This window comes from Pan troglodytes, chromosome 2 (assembly GCF_028858775.2).
Source record: "Pan troglodytes isolate AG18354 chromosome 2, NHGRI_mPanTro3-v2.0_pri, whole genome shotgun sequence".
In the NCBI taxonomy this organism is placed as follows: Eukaryota; Metazoa; Chordata; class Mammalia; order Primates; family Hominidae; genus Pan; species Pan troglodytes.
Genome location: NC_086015.1, coordinates 142,145,996 through 142,159,033, shown reverse-complemented (window position 1 = coordinate 142,159,033; position 13,038 = coordinate 142,145,996). Strand labels below are relative to the sequence as shown.

Below are 13,038 nucleotides of genomic sequence, written 5' to 3'. Positions count from 1 at the left end.
GTTTACAAAAAGTGACTTGGAGATGAACTCGCCCGTGCGCGGCTGGCCGCCCCGCTATAGGGGCGAAGGCGCCTGACGCAAGCGGAACTCGGTGGAGCCCATACGAATCAGAACAGAGCGAGGCTCCTGGCGCACTAGGGACTCCAGGAGGCAGCTCCGCCAGAGACGCGGGTCGTGCTTCGGGAAACCGGGGGGCGGGGGGAGGGGAAGAGCGCAGAAAAGAAAACCCACCAAGGCGGGGACTGGCCTGAGCGGGGAGGGGCGGCGAGGCCGGAGCCCCTCTCTGTTGGGCGGACTCCCCATGGCCAGAGGCTGAGCTCCACTCCCGCCGGCCGCTCCCTAGGAGAAGGAGAGGGGAGAGCAGCGACAGGCCTCCAGCAAGCAAGCGCGGGCGGCATCCGCAGTCTCCAGAAGTTTGAGACTCGGCCGTAAGCGGACTCGTGCGCCCCAACTCTTTGCCGCGCCAGCGCCTGGAGCGGAGAGCAGAGGCGGCCCGGCCGCGGCGCGCCGGCTTTGTCATGATGGCCAGCTACCCCGAGCCCGAGGACGCGGCAGGGGCCCTGCTGGCCCCAGAGACCGGTCGCACAGTCAAGGAGCCAGAAGGGCCGCCGCCGAGCCCAGGCAAGGGCGGTGGGGGTGGCGGCGGGACAGCCCCGGAGAAGCCGGACCCGGCGCAGAAGCCCCCGTACTCGTACGTGGCGCTCATCGCCATGGCGATCCGCGAGAGCGCGGAGAAGAGGCTCACGCTGTCCGGCATCTACCAGTACATCATCGCCAAGTTCCCGTTCTACGAGAAGAATAAGAAGGGCTGGCAAAATAGCATCCGCCACAACCTCAGCCTCAACGAGTGCTTCATCAAGGTGCCGCGCGAGGGCGGCGGCGAGCGCAAGGGCAACTACTGGACGCTGGACCCGGCCTGCGAAGACATGTTCGAGAAGGGCAACTACCGGCGCCGCCGCCGCATGAAGAGGCCCTTCCGGCCGCCGCCCGCGCACTTCCAGCCCGGCAAGGGGCTCTTCGGGGCCGGAGGCGCCGCAGGCGGGTGCGGCGTGGCGGGCGCCGCGGCCGACGGCTACGGCTACCTGGCGCCCCCCAAGTACCTGCAGTCTGGCTTCCTCAACAACTCGTGGCCGCTACCGCAGCCTCCCTCACCCATGCCCTATGCCTCCTGCCAGATGGCGGCGGCCGCAGCGGCTGCAGCAGCTGCGGCTGCAGCCGCGGGCCCCGGTAGCCCTGGCGCGGCCGCTGTGGTCAAGGGGCTGGCGGGCCCGGCCGCCTCGTACGGGCCGTACACACGCGTGCAGAGCATGGCGCTGCCCCCCGGCGTAGTGAACTCGTACAACGGCCTGGGAGGCCCGCCGGCCGCACCCCCGCCTCCGCCGCACCCCCACCCGCATCCGCACGCACACCATCTGCACGCGGCCGCCGCACCGCCGCCTGCCCCACCGCACCACGGGGCCGCCGCGCCGCCGCCGGGCCAGCTCAGCCCTGCCAGCCCAGCCACCGCCGCGCCCCCGGCGCCCGCGCCCACCAGTGCGCCGGGCCTGCAGTTCGCTTGTGCCCGGCAGCCCGAGCTCGCCATGATGCATTGCTCTTACTGGGACCACGACAGCAAGACCGGCGCGCTGCATTCGCGCCTCGATCTCTGAGAGCCCACCGCATGCCGGTGCAGACGGATGCGAGGATGCAGGGACGCGCGACGCCGGCCCCGGTCGCAGCCGACGACGCCGCCGCCAGCCTGACCTCACACCCTCTGGGCCCGCCTCTGGAGCCAGCGCCCAGGGTCCCTCTGTGCTTTTTCGCTTTCCTAAGCTCCTGTCGCTCCTCTTTGTCCCCTCAGTTTATGTCCTCCAGTGCTCACCTCCCTGACCTCTGTGACCTTGCACTCCCCTGGCCTGAAGCTGCCTCTCTGCGCGCTTTCTACTGGGCTCGTCTCTTTCCGGAGCCCCAGCGTCTCCTGCCCAGATTCACCGCGGAAAGGGCCCGGGGCCGAGGTGCGACCGGGCGTCGGCAGCGCAGACCTCTTGGCCTTCTCTCACAGGTCGGTGCGCTCGCTCTCCGCGTTCCCCGCCCGACTGCCGTGCAGTCCATGGCTAGACGCGCCGGACAGGACTGATGGCGGGACCGCGCTGCCCGAGAAAGGGACGGACCAATACGTGTGTTTGCTCCGCGAACCCTCTTGAAGCTGTTCAGAAGCCGCTTGCCGCGGGGCCCACTAGGCGGGGCGGGGGTTGGGATCCAGCGGGAGCCGGGGCAGCCTGGCTCCACGGCCTGTACTCGGTTTACACCGCGGGCCGGCGCGGAGGGAGGCTGCGTTTCCTCCGCTATCAGTCCCGTCGCTTCGGGCACCTCCGGGCCCCGGCTGCTGGCTAATGTTTTGTTTGAAAGATCGGTGGAACTTTTTAAGAGAGTATTTAAAAAAAAAAAAAAAAAGGAAAAAAAATTCACCGGGCAACCGGGGAAGTATTGTGGCCTTGGAGTTTGCTAAATCCAAATATGAAAATCAAAAGCTTTAGTATTCCTCATCTTCTCTTCTGGAAGATTTGCGTTAGAGTTTTTGTTGGGCCTTCAAAAAGCTGTGTTCAGAGTTGGGAGAATATATCCAATAAAAGATGGTTTCGTCTACCAATTGGGGAAGTTTCACCCTCTCCCTATCTGAAGAAAAAAATCAAAAACAAATGTCCCCGGATCTTTCGATGCAAGTCCTGGAGGCAGGGAGATCACTGCCTGCCTGGCCCACGCTGCTGGGACGGCTCGTCCTCCCTGCTTTTTGTTTTTCAAACCTCCTGCTTCTCCCACCTTGGGAAGGAGAAATGTGAAACCCGGCAGCGGCCGACCTAGGCGGTCTTGTGGCCCGGAGCCGGCCCGGCCCGAAAACCATAGACCTGGTTGTACTGTAGCTTGTTGTTTGGGGGACCAAATTTTCTAGAGAGAACTAGAGCACTTTTGTTGTGTTTTTTTGTTTTGTTTTTGTTTTTTGCCTTGTCGATTCCCGAATAAATTTTGTGTTCCTTCTTTTAACACGGACTTCTTTATTTCTGTCGCTCCTTAGTTCAGCAGCTAGTTAAAAGAGGAAGATTTTCAGCAAAATTTTATCTTTTTCAGAATGAGTTAAACAAAGATTGAGAGCAACCGGGGTGGCAGGCGTTTGTGGCTGTCGCTGCTGCTTTGTTTTCCTGGGGATTGTTTGTTTTCTGTGTCATCACTGGCCCGTTGCGGCTGTTTAACGTCAGCAGAAAGACTTTTTCTGCCGTGGTTCGTTCACAAGGCGCGACTGTAGGTAGGACTTGGTTTATTTTTGTACCTATTCAAGTTTGTATTCTACCGCATACACAGTTGTACTAGGTGTATGGGCTGGCTGTGTTTTTATTATTGTTCTCAAACTTTTCGATTTTGAGTCAACTATAACAGCCAAGAGTTTGTTCCAAACATTAATAGATAAAATTCTGGTTGTGGAAATGCGCTGCAAACTGCTAACCTCTGTACAAATGTGAGAAGTGACTGCTTTATTATTTTTAATAGTCAGAATTCATTTACCTTGAGATATGGGTAGAAGATTTGGAGGTTTCAGTAAGGATTGAACATACTTCGCGGCTGCAGAAATTTAGTCTTTTTTCTTTCTCTCTCTTCCTGTACTGAGATCCCCAAATAACGAATTAAGATCCATGCTTCCGCGCAGGCACACAGGCGTTTGACCTGGTTGCAGTCTGGTTCTCCCAGGCGGATTAGGGGGTGGTCGGCTTTCACTCTTCTGATGGGATAGATGACTTCCGACTTCTGATAGGATAGATCCGCCGGTTCTTGCGGGCTGCTGCTCAGCTGAGACCAGACCCCGCACCCAGCCGTGTGTCCCTCACTGCCCCCCTCCGCCGTCTATCTCGGGGCCTGGCCAGCAATGTGGCGGCAGGTCCAGGCCGGCTGGTGGGCCAGGAGCGGTTTTGCGCCACGGGAATGAGCCTGCAGGCCTCTCACTTCAGCCCTCCAGTGGTCAGGCGGTAGGAACCTCAGGGTGGTATCCTGTTACGTATAGTTGGGCCCAAGTGGCTTCTGCTCAGAATGCCCCCCGCCCCCCACGGGCATCCTGCGAGAGGCTACAAGGCAGGAGATTAAGCCACGGGGATTCTCAGGGGGCATCACCTCAAGACTGGGACTGGAGCTTACCAGGAACCGGCAGGAGCAGGATGGAGAGGGAGGCTCAGCTGGAGCAGGAAGCCCTAGAGGCTGGTCAGGCCTGGTGTCTGGGTGCCTTTGGTGCCCGGCTGCTCCACTATCTGGCTAAGGGGAGTTGCAGAACAGAAAGCAGCCTGCTGTGTGCATGTCTGTTTGTGCTTTGTCTAGCGTGAAAATTTAGCCCATGGGCAAGTAATTGTGTAGTCTGTATCTGCTGCAAATGTGTGTGTACAGTGTCAGTTGTGTATTGGTGACAGGGTGGGAGGTGTGTGTGTCTGTCATTTGCCTGCAGAGTGGGCATATATTTTTGGCATTGTAATAATCATATGGCTAACACTTAGGAAGTGCTTACTGGGACCACAGTGTGTGTGGCATTCATACCTCATTGGTGATGTGTGCATTTGTGGGTGTGTATTCCTGGCTTGCTGAAAAATAAAGTAATATGGACAGAGCCTTTGCTTCATCAGGCAGAGGCTCCCTGTTCTGAAGCTGGCTGTCAGCACTCCCCCAACTGCCGTCTCAAGCAGAGAAAGCAAGGGAGGGAAGCTTCCAGGACCAAGCCCTGGTGGGCAGGTAGCAGCCCACCTCCAGTGAGACGGAGAAGTTGGCCGGGGCCAGCAATGAAGGACCAGCCTGTCTCCTCCCCGAGAACTGAAAGGCAAAAGGCACCCAAGGCTGGGAAGAGAGCAGCAGCCTCACCAAGTAAGGAAGACAAAATGAAGCAATCAGTGAGGGTTTCCTGGGTCTACACAGGGATTGAAGGAGGTGAGAGAAGGGAGCCAAATCATACCCCACTTCCCCATGGATGCCCACAGGAAAAATCTGTCTAACTCCAGCCCTCGGGATTTCTCCAAAGCTCTTAAGTTTGGTCATTTTCCCCCGGGCCGAAAGTTTAGTTCAATGGCAGGCTTTCTTCATTTCTCATGTCCTTTTTCTTCTCTCCCTCTTCGCACTTTTGAGTTTCTATTATAGAAGCTGATCTAAGCAATTCCTGAGGGCAAAAGTATTTGAGTTATATAGCAATTATGCCTTAGCATATACAGTCTGGCCTAGATGGCTGGGCCGTGTGAGTGTGTGTATATATATTGGCCAGTGTGTAAATACAATGTAAATAGAGTTTAATACAAATACCCAGCCAATTTCTGAATGTCCTGGGTAATGAGTCGTTCTTGCATGAAGATTATGTGTGTGGTGGGTGTAAACATCTCACACACTGCTGACAGTATGAGCCCTCTCCTCACATTTACACAGAAATTCTTAGAGTCACCTCCACCTCACTAAAATTGCCCAGTCAGAGTAAGTGGGTTGGTTTGGAGAAAGCAGGGGGAGGTGGGGAGGTGTCCAGTTCTCAAGAGGGACCTGGAGAAATCTTCGCCATTGAAGTACATGCACCAAGGGACTGTGGGAAAGGGACCTACGGAGTTCTGGAGATGATCCTGTACCCTACTCCAGAGGGTATTGACGGCCTGTTTCCAGCTTGCATCAGTAAATAGTTCACTGCTCCAGATCTGAGGCTTAGATGAGCAAGAGGCCCTGGACCTTTCATCCGAGGTTAGGTGCATCCAGCCTTTGCCAGGGTTTCCCAGAAGCCAAGGCTGGAGATGGGGCTGCAAGGAGCCCCCTGGCGGCGGGTGGAAATTGGGGCCAGACCCAGGCTTCATGCAGCCGGACAAGCAGAATATGGGCCAGGAATCTGAGTCTGGCCCAAGATAGTTTGCTCTCAACTGAGCTCTTCCCTTTATGAAGGTCTGGGCCAGGCTTCATGCACAGGATCACCGGACCAGACTCCTGGCTTCTGGGTGGGGGTCTAAGTCCAGGAAACATCTTGATCAGGCTCAGCATCCCTGCAGTGTCCCCATTCTGCAGATCTAACCTGGTGGTGACCCTAGGGCCCTGCCTGTCAGGCCTACCACCACTGTGTGGCAGCCCCTACTCCTTGGAGTAGACTGTGGGACCCATAGAAAAGATGGGGAAAGGATGGGACTAAGAGCCCCATGCCTTCGGGACAACCAGGAATTAAGGATTTTTAAAACCGAGCAGTCTTAGCAACTTTCCACTTTCTGGAGAGAGGACTCCCAGCTGTCATAAAAAGAGTGTCTTGGGTCTAGGAACCCAAAATTACATTACATTTGAGGAATCTCAGGTCCTAAGAAGAGAAGAGACCAACCAGAGGTCTTCCAGGTATCTGTGAGGCAAATGGCCTCCGAAATTTTTAAAGGAGACTTGACAGCAGCTGAGCCTAGCTGCCACTGATGCTCAAGGGAGCTGCGTAGTAAGGGAGAGCCTCCCAGGAGTAGTAAGGGAGAGCCTCCCGGGAGAAGAAGGAAGCACAGTCTGAGCTGTGCCTTTTGCCTTTTTTGTTTGTTTGTTTCTGTACCACAGAAACTGCTGCTGCACAGGCTGTTTGCTGCACAGGCTTGGTGCTGAGCTGTGAAAAGCATGTTCTGGGATCTTGTCACTTCGCGGAGGTGGCCTGTGCAGCATGAGGCAAAGACCTGGCCTGTTTAGTCAGGAAGAACTGGGTTGGAGCCTGGTGTCCTCTTTAACAACTATGTAACCTTGGGCAAAATACCCATTCAAATTTCAGTGTTCTCCTCTATAAAATAGAAATACGTGCGTGTATCAGAATTATTAAAATAATTAAATTTTCTAATTTTTAAGTGCCCAGTTTATAGTAGATGTTCAATAATGTTTTTTCCCTTCCCCTATTAAAAAAAAAAAAAGGAAGGAAGGAAGCAAAAAAGGAAAGAAGAAAGGAAGGGGAAAAAAAAAACCTTTGGTAATAACTTTCTAGGATTTGACTTCCTAACCCAGCTGGCCACAGGCACCCCCTGCGAGCACCTTCCGGGGCCAGGCGCACGCGATTGCATCCACCCTGCCCTAGCCCCTTGGCCGTGGGAGTGAGGCTCACGCGGTTGCCGTTGCAGCGAACACCCAAGCCCTGAAGGCACAGCTGGTGGGCGCTGAGACCCTGCCCGGGGCTCCTCCAACCTCCCTCTCGCTTCCGCCAAAGCGGTCTTCACACGTTTAGGAGGTTTTCTCTGAGAAAGGTCGTGCTGACCCGCGAAGCGGCACCGACCCAGGGACCCACTCATAGGCTGTCCGGCTGGCGCCTCCAGTCCTCACGCGCCTCCCTCGACTGGTTGATTTTTTTCTTTTTTTTTTTTTTTTTCCTTTTCTTTTTCAGAAAAGCAGAAGGTAGCCACCGGGCCAGAGGTTGCAGGGTCAGCCTGTGGGCGAGGCTCCCCTAGGCCTTTGTGGAGAAACGGGAAACCTGAGGGGCAAACGCAGGAAGCGGGTTGGGTCAATTGCGGGCGACCGAGGCGCCGCCAGCGGGTGGGGAGCGAGAGGGGCCAGCAGCCGGGAAGACCCCGGCCTGGAGCGCCTCGTGTCCCCGGGCCTGTTGGCGGCGCTGCAAGCCCAGGTCTTGGGGCGCGAGCTAAGTCCCCCTTGCCAGCTCTAAACAAAATTCGGGGGAGAATGAGTCGGCCAGTCTGGGCACAGGGTGCTCTCGACTGCCGGGCGGCGGGCGGAAGCGCAGGGGCCCTGATCGCCCCCAGAGGTGCTGAGCGCACAGGGCAGTGGCTGCAGAGCCCCGGCGCGAGGCCAACTCGGATCATCCACGTTGGGACCTCAGCCTGCCCGGTTGTCCTTATTAATAATAATAGTATGAAACCGAGTTTTAAAAAACCTTTCCCCGCATTTTCCTCTATGTACAAGGGAGAACAAGTATTTCTAGGCAGTCAAAGAAAAAAAAAGGGCAGGATCCCAGGAAACTTTAATCTCTATGGACGAGGAGTGAAGGGGAATTCGCCTTTTGCCTTTTTTGTTTGTTTGTTTCTAGAAGAGAAAAAAAGGAAATTCGACACATATTTTTAAAAATCTTCCCCCAACAACCGCTAAAGGCTGTGAGTGTGAGCAGAGAGCCAGGAAACCGAGCCCCCGCCCGCAGTGACACCGGGCCTTTGTCCTCCTTCCTGAAGCCCCCGCGACTGCTGACCGTGCAGAGATAAAGGCCGGGTCAGGGCCCTGTGGAATCCCGAGGGAGGGGCGGCAGGGCCGTCCCATTGGCCCCTTTCAACCCCATGTAGGGAGGTTAGGTGGGCCCAGCTGATCCCCGGAACAGGGGCTACAAGGCCAGGGGCTGTCCCCACCCCCAGGCTCAGACGAGGCATGGATCTGCCTTTCCCCACCCCCCCCGAAAGGCTTCTGCCGCTAAATTCCTTGCACCTTGCTCCTACCAGCATTATATTGTCCTACTTAAAGTCTCTGGAGGCGTTAGGGACAGTGGCTCCCCACCGGACCCGATCCCCAGAAATGGAATCGTGCTCAACCTCTGTGGCGACTCTGGTTTTCGCGACCGCTGGGCTCGGTTGGCCGGCCAGATCCGAACCCGTGCATCGCCTGTTCCAGCTGCGCCTCTCAGGGGCGCCTCTGTGCCTTCTCCGGGCCGCGGAGACTCCTCCAGCGCCCGGCCTCGAATTTTCTGCGCAACGCTCTCCTGTCAGCCGCACGGGTCTGCAGAGAAGGCGGGAGAGTGTTTGTGACCCTGCCCTGTCGCTTTCGGTGACTTAAAAACCCAGGTCGCTGTGGAACCCAGTCTCCACGGCATTGCCTTTGCAGGCAGCAGCCTTGGGCTTACACCTGAGGTCGTTTTCTCCACAGACACTTCTGGGTGATGCGAGTGCTGCGCAGCTCAGAACCCTTGGAAGGATGAGAGGAGGACGAGCCCGGCGGCCTGCCGGTGCGGTGATGGAGGGCTCTTCGGTAGCCACACTGCGCGCCTCCCACACACACCTTAAGAGTCTTGGGGCCCCGGGCCAGCGCTGCAGCCCAAAGAGACCCTGCAGCCGCATTTTCTCCCAGGCCGTGGCAAACCCTGGCTTCGCCTCCCTTCACCATGGCTTGTGAGGGCAGGAGGCTCCCGGGGGCCGACTTCCCTGACCTGAATGAGTCAGGCACCCTTCTTTATTTTAAGTGGGGGTGTGACCTGAGGAGATAAAGGAAGGACGACAGACCTGGGGAGTGGGGCCCTGCAGCCTCTTGGGCCCGGAGCGCACTCCTTCTCCGCTCCCTCCCCTCACCGGCAGGATCGGGGGTCTTGAAACTGGAGCCGCTCACCGGCCAGCGGATGAGAGATAAAGGAGCCCGGCGGCGCCGAAGCGCTGACCAGCAGACCCGGATCCGGACTTTCCCGCGCTCCAGAGCAGCACCCGAAACCCTACTTCCCAGGTGGCACCGACCCAGCTCGGAAGAAATGGGTCGGCTGAGCAGCTCCTCCGGTGCCATACGGTGTCTCCAGGCACAGACAGTCGTGCTCGCGTGTGTACTGTGCACGCACAAGACTGCAGGATGATGTCCTGTATGAGCCCTGTATTAGCCCCTTTGCTCTCAGCCAGAGGTACACGCATACGTGTGTGCATTTGTCATGTGTCTAGGGACAGGTGTGCACCTTCACACATACGTGATGTGTATGTGCACACATTTGTAGAACGTTCTAGCATCTATCCTACAGGCACGTACAGGGCTGGCTGCTTCTAATAAGTCATCATTACACCTCGCATTTACACAGGCCTTTTCAGTTCTGGCATGATTTTCAGAATCACCCCGGGAAATACTCTCCTTTCAAAGTTTACAGATGAGGAAACAAGCCAAAAGAATCTAATGGGTACCCGTTTGCACACACTGTGAGAGAGATCGAGGCCAGCCAAAGATCCCGCCCACTGTTGAACTTGGGTGTGTTGGCCGAATGTGCTCATAGATGGGTCTGTTTAGCGCCCCAGGCGACCTCAGGTCCGGCGGGCCTTGGCTCTTCGCCAGGCTTCCTGGGAGACCCACTGCGCCGGGTGTGGGGTCTCAATTCCTGTGCTGATAAGCACTATCTTCTGGAGCTGGGTGACCCTAGTGCCCAGGGCGGGAAGTCGGGAGCTGGCCGGAGTGCCGCTGAGGCGATCCCGGCGGTTCCACGGCCATGGCTGCCCACGCGCAACTGGGTTGCAAAGCCTGGCGGGCCTCGGTCTCTAAAGCAGCCACGCCAGGCAAACGTGCGATGAAAGGATCCTTTCAGCCCACCTACAAACCCAGGAACCCAGGGTTGCTGGAGCAGTGAGGAAGTTCCTGCTGTCTCGAATCCCTAGCGCCCTTACGAGACTCGGAGCCCACAATGCCCATTTTACAGAAGTGATTAGTCGGAGGCTAGAGCGGTATAGTGAGTTGCTCAAGTTCAACGCCAGTTGAGTGGCCACAGTCGGGACTGGAATCCCCAATTAAGTGTGTCTGGATCCTTGGTCCACAGTCCCTCTGCCCCCAGCAAGGATCTCTGGTCCCTGTGTCTCCCGCGCGCCCAGGAGCCATCCCGCTACTAGCCTCCGACTTCCCTCGCCAAGAATGCGAAAACTATCATAGCTCTCACCAGCATCATTTAAAAGGTTTCCACATGCTTGGAATCTGTTGCTTGAAAACAAATTCCCTGTGTGCGTTGGCTTTCTAACCCCTCCTAAGGCATCTGGTCCCCCTCCACCCTCTAAGCCCTTGCCGTCGCAGAGTGAGGCTGCCTAAGGGCTGTAGCTTGACCACATCTCGGGGGTGCCCTTGGGCCTCTGCGCCGGGCTCCTGCAGACTGAGGTCGCTGGTCTCTGGGCTCCAAGGCCGCCTCTACCCCGCAGAATCCGGGAGCTGGAAGGGAGCCCGCGGTTTGGCGAGGTCGCCGTTCGGGCTCACGGCCTCGAGGCTGCCCTCTGCTGACACTGGGTGACATTACCACCGCCTCCCTCGGCGGCTCAGGAGCTGCACCCACGTGAGGGGTTCGCGCAGAGCCAGGCGACCCCATTCTCGCTGGGTCCCCAGAGTGGCTGCCGCACCTGCAGCCACTGACGAGACCCTCCCATATTTCTCAATCCGAGACTTCTCCCCGCAGACACCAGAGGCTCCGGTGCTCGGACCCAGGGACAAGGCAGAGAGCCGGAGCTCTGCGCTGGCAATCCCGCCGCTTTGCGGCGCCCGCCGGGATCCGCGGCCAACCAGGCACGGCCACAGGCGGACGCTGGGGGACTCCGGGGATGGCCCCAGGCTGTGTTCGTCCCCTTTACTCTCCGCCACCATAGCATTGATTGGCGCCCACGGGTCCCGATCTACCTGCCCTCCCCTTTTCAACCTTACTTGATGGTGGCCCAGGCGCTTGGCTGCCTCTATTTCTTGTAGTGCACTTGTCTCTCCAACCAAATTAAGAGCGCCTCGACGACCGGAAGGGGCTGCTCCCTACCCGCACGGCACAGGCCTAGCTCAGGTTCTGCCGAGACAGAACTGATTCCAGAGGCCCCCATTCTTGCCCTTGAAATAAACCTTAGGCAGTGAGGCGAAGAGACACTTCTGCCTGCTGCATCCATTCTAGACAGGGTGGGGTAAAAATTACTCAGTCATCATATCTATGCATTTCCAGTGCTATGTATTAGGACTTTAACATTTTCACTTTTCCCCTCACAAAGATAATTGAAACTGAAGAAAATTGGGAAAATAAAACATTAAAATGCACAAAAAACACCAACGCTACAATAATCCCATCCCTCCTCCCACAAGGTAACCATGGTTAACATTTCGATGGCATCTTTCCACTCTTTTATTTATATATTTCAATTAAAATAAGTCTAATTTCCATAATTAACAAATATACATAAAATTTGCAGTTTTGTGTCCTGCTTGTTTAAACCTTTCGCCATAGGGTTTTTCTCCATATCTTATTCTTTGAAAAATGATTTTCAATTATTGCTTAATAATCCATCCTTTGGATGAACCATAATTTTGTTATACACCAGCACCAATTATCTGTTTTAGGCCCATGAAAGTCTCCTTAAGCCACACTCTCTGGATCCGTCTGGATCAGTTAATATATAATCATATAATCAGTAGTTGATCAATAAATGTTGAGCCTTTCTTTTTAATTTTTTGTTGTTGTTGTTCTTTTCTTGTTTGTTTTGAGATGAAGTCTCATTCTGTCGTCCAGCTTGGAGTGCAGTGGCACCAGCTCAGCTCACTGCAACTTCTGCCTCCCAGGTTCAAGCAATTCTCCTGCCTCATCCTCCCGGGTAGCTGGGATTACAGGCGCCCGCCACTACGCCTAGCTAATTTTTGTGTTTCTAGTAGAGACGAGGTTTCACTATGTTGGCCAGGCTGGTCTCAAACTCCTAACCTCAAGAGATCCACCCACCTCAGCCTAGCAAAGTGCTGGGATTACAGACATGAGCCACTATGCCTGGCCAATGTTGAGTCTTTTGCTAGCCTAACAAAGAGAGTCATGGTCCCATTCTCAGGACACAAAAAATCCACCCAGATATTAGGGACTGCCTTGACCTAGAAGAGGGCCTTCTAGCCCCTGCTGCCAGCCATCTCCCTCTGCTGGAGACCAGTGTAGCTGGGGTGGTGAGAGGGACATCTTGAAAGAAAGCAGGAACCAGCAATGTGTCTGAAGAGCTGTCCTAGCCTGCTTCTAGGACCAAAGCCCTGTATCCCCAACTGGCACACAAGATGATGTTTGTGACCTGGGCTACTGTGTACAGTGTCTTGTAATGGTTAGGAGTCAAACATGCCTTCATGTAATCCTGGGTCTTCCCCTTAAAAGCTGTGTGACCTCAGAAAAGCTGCTCAACTTCCCTGAACCTCATTCTAAAAATTGGAGTAATAATGCCTACCACATCAAGCTTTTGTAAGTATTCAAACAAATGACACACTTAGCCTGTACAGATAAATTATCAATACACCATAGCTACTGCTTCTTTTGGCTCTGCAGCTGCTATTGCTGTTGTTCTGGCATTAGCTGTGGTCTTGGGGACCACTGCAATTGCCCTCTCCCTCAACTTCTGACCCCATTGCTAC

General features: G+C 55.7%; 1 protein-coding gene across 1 annotated transcript; it reads left to right on the top strand.

The window, feature by feature from the left end:
• Positions 1 to 109: 109 nt before the first annotated feature.
• FOXL2 (forkhead box L2) lies at positions 110 to 3,021 on the top strand. The gene has a single exon (XM_526323.7). It carries the CDS (start codon positions 519 to 521, stop codon positions 1,647 to 1,649), a length of 1,131 nt encoding a protein of 376 aa, XP_526323.5. The 5' UTR covers positions 110 to 518; the 3' UTR covers positions 1,650 to 3,021.
• Positions 3,022 to 13,038: the final 10,017 nt, after the last annotated feature.